The 1,694-nt window shown below is 44.3% G+C and overlaps 1 protein-coding gene across 1 annotated transcript in view; it reads right to left on the reverse strand.

Moving 5' to 3' along the window:
- ABCC8 (ATP binding cassette subfamily C member 8) overlaps positions 1-1,694 on the reverse strand; it is an 81,245-nt gene that overhangs the window by 8,389 nt on the left and 71,162 nt on the right. Inside the window, exon 35 of the mRNA XM_027904384.1 lies at positions 1,307-1,415. Within this exon, the coding sequence (XP_027760185.1) occupies positions 1,307-1,415 (109 nt within the window). The remainder of the gene's footprint in view (positions 1-1,306; positions 1,416-1,694) is intronic.

Raw genomic sequence — 1,694 nt, forward strand, 5'->3', positions numbered from 1 at the left:
CTGCATGAATGCTATTCAAGAACCATCAAGTGAACAAAGGAGTCGGCCTGGCTCTTAACGACCGAAAATTAGTCTCCTGGCAACGACGGGGGAGGAGTTGGGAAGAAGGCGGAGTGGGTTGGGGAGCTCAGCTCCGGGAGCAGGAGGGGAGGCTACAGCTGGCAGGGAGAGGCTGCCTGGTTTCTCCTTTGTTTCTTTTTTCCCTGTGGGAGCTCTCCGCAGAGTTACGGGCTGGTTGCAGTCTTGGCTCTCTTCCACCGCGGGACCTCCATCGAGTCGTGAGTTTTTTCTTCCATTGGGAGAACTTTCTGTTTCCCTTCCCCCTCCCCCCCTCCTCTTTTGCCACCCGGCGGAGACCAGGGATCCACAGCGCCGCCCGGTGACGAGCGCTGGACATTGCAAGTTCCACTCCTCCAGTGATCCAACAGCGCCACCTGGTGACTACTATAGAACATTACAAGTTCTGCACTTTTGATAACTCAACAGCGCCACCCGGTGACCACTATAGAACATTGCGAGTTCTGCACTTTTGATAACTCAACAGCGCCACCTGGTGACTACTATAGAACATTGCAGGTTCTGCACTTTTGATAACTCAACAGCGCCACCTGGTGAACGGTATAAGACATTGCAAGTTTTTACATCTCCAGTGACGCAACGGCGCCCCTGCTGACTGTGGCTGGAACTGCACCAAAGAGTGCTAAAAATTGAACTATTTGATTTTCTTTTTTTGCCGGTTTTATCGGTTTTGTTCTTGAAGAGGATTATTGGTGGGTATAGGGGTATTGTTTGGTTGTTTTACTTGGTTTTTTTTTTTCCCTTCCTTTTTTCCCTCGTGTTACGTTAATACACACATACTTAATAAAGGGCTGTTATTTTTCCTTTTTCCCTTTTCCATAATTTGCTTTCCTTCAATCGGAGCCTCTTAATTTCGAATCTATAATTGCTAAAAAAGAAGGTTTGGGTCTTTTTCTCCTAATCCATCCTCAGCAAAAGACCCTTGTCTCAATTAAACTGAGACAACCAGTCTCCCAATACTTTTCATATTCTATTTCTTTCCTTCTGTCTACACCATTTTGTAGTCTGCATTTTTTCCATCTCCTATTTTAAGGCAGATAGATCAAAACAGGGTGAGTGAAAAGCACAGATAGAAGTCACTGATCCTCCCTGCTCCAACTGAGGAGACTGGAATTGGACAGCTTGGCATAAACGTCATTATATAGTATAATTACAATATATAATTCATATTATATGACAGATAAGCAATTACATGTTGCTTTATTTATTGATGGTGCTTAATACTTACCGGATTGTTCCACTGAATAAAATAGGATCTTGGAGAATGATTGACAGCCTGGATCTTAACGTCTGCAAGGGGAGCTTAGCAATATCTATGCCATCAATGATAATCCTTCCTATTGAAAAGAAAATGGACAGCCTGTTTATTGTGCCACACGGCTGCTGGCAAAGACATGGCTCACTTCCAGGCTGAAATGCAGGACAGCAGGAACAGACCTTGTATCACATATCCCCTTCACTAACTTTGGCTAACCAGCAAACACAACTGCCCAGAGACTAAGCCTCAGCTGGAAGGAAAACGGAGCATACCTGTAGTATCTTAGGAATGATTAGACACACTACTTAACTGCTTGATCAATATAATTTATCAAACAACCAGGTCAGACTTGACTTTA

The sequence above is a fragment of the Empidonax traillii genome, unplaced genomic scaffold (genome assembly GCF_003031625.1).
Source record: "Empidonax traillii isolate 1590-97213 ecotype Southwest subspecies unplaced genomic scaffold, ASM303162v1 scaffold1050:size236492, whole genome shotgun sequence".
NCBI classification, from domain to species: Eukaryota; Metazoa; Chordata; class Aves; order Passeriformes; family Tyrannidae; genus Empidonax; species Empidonax traillii.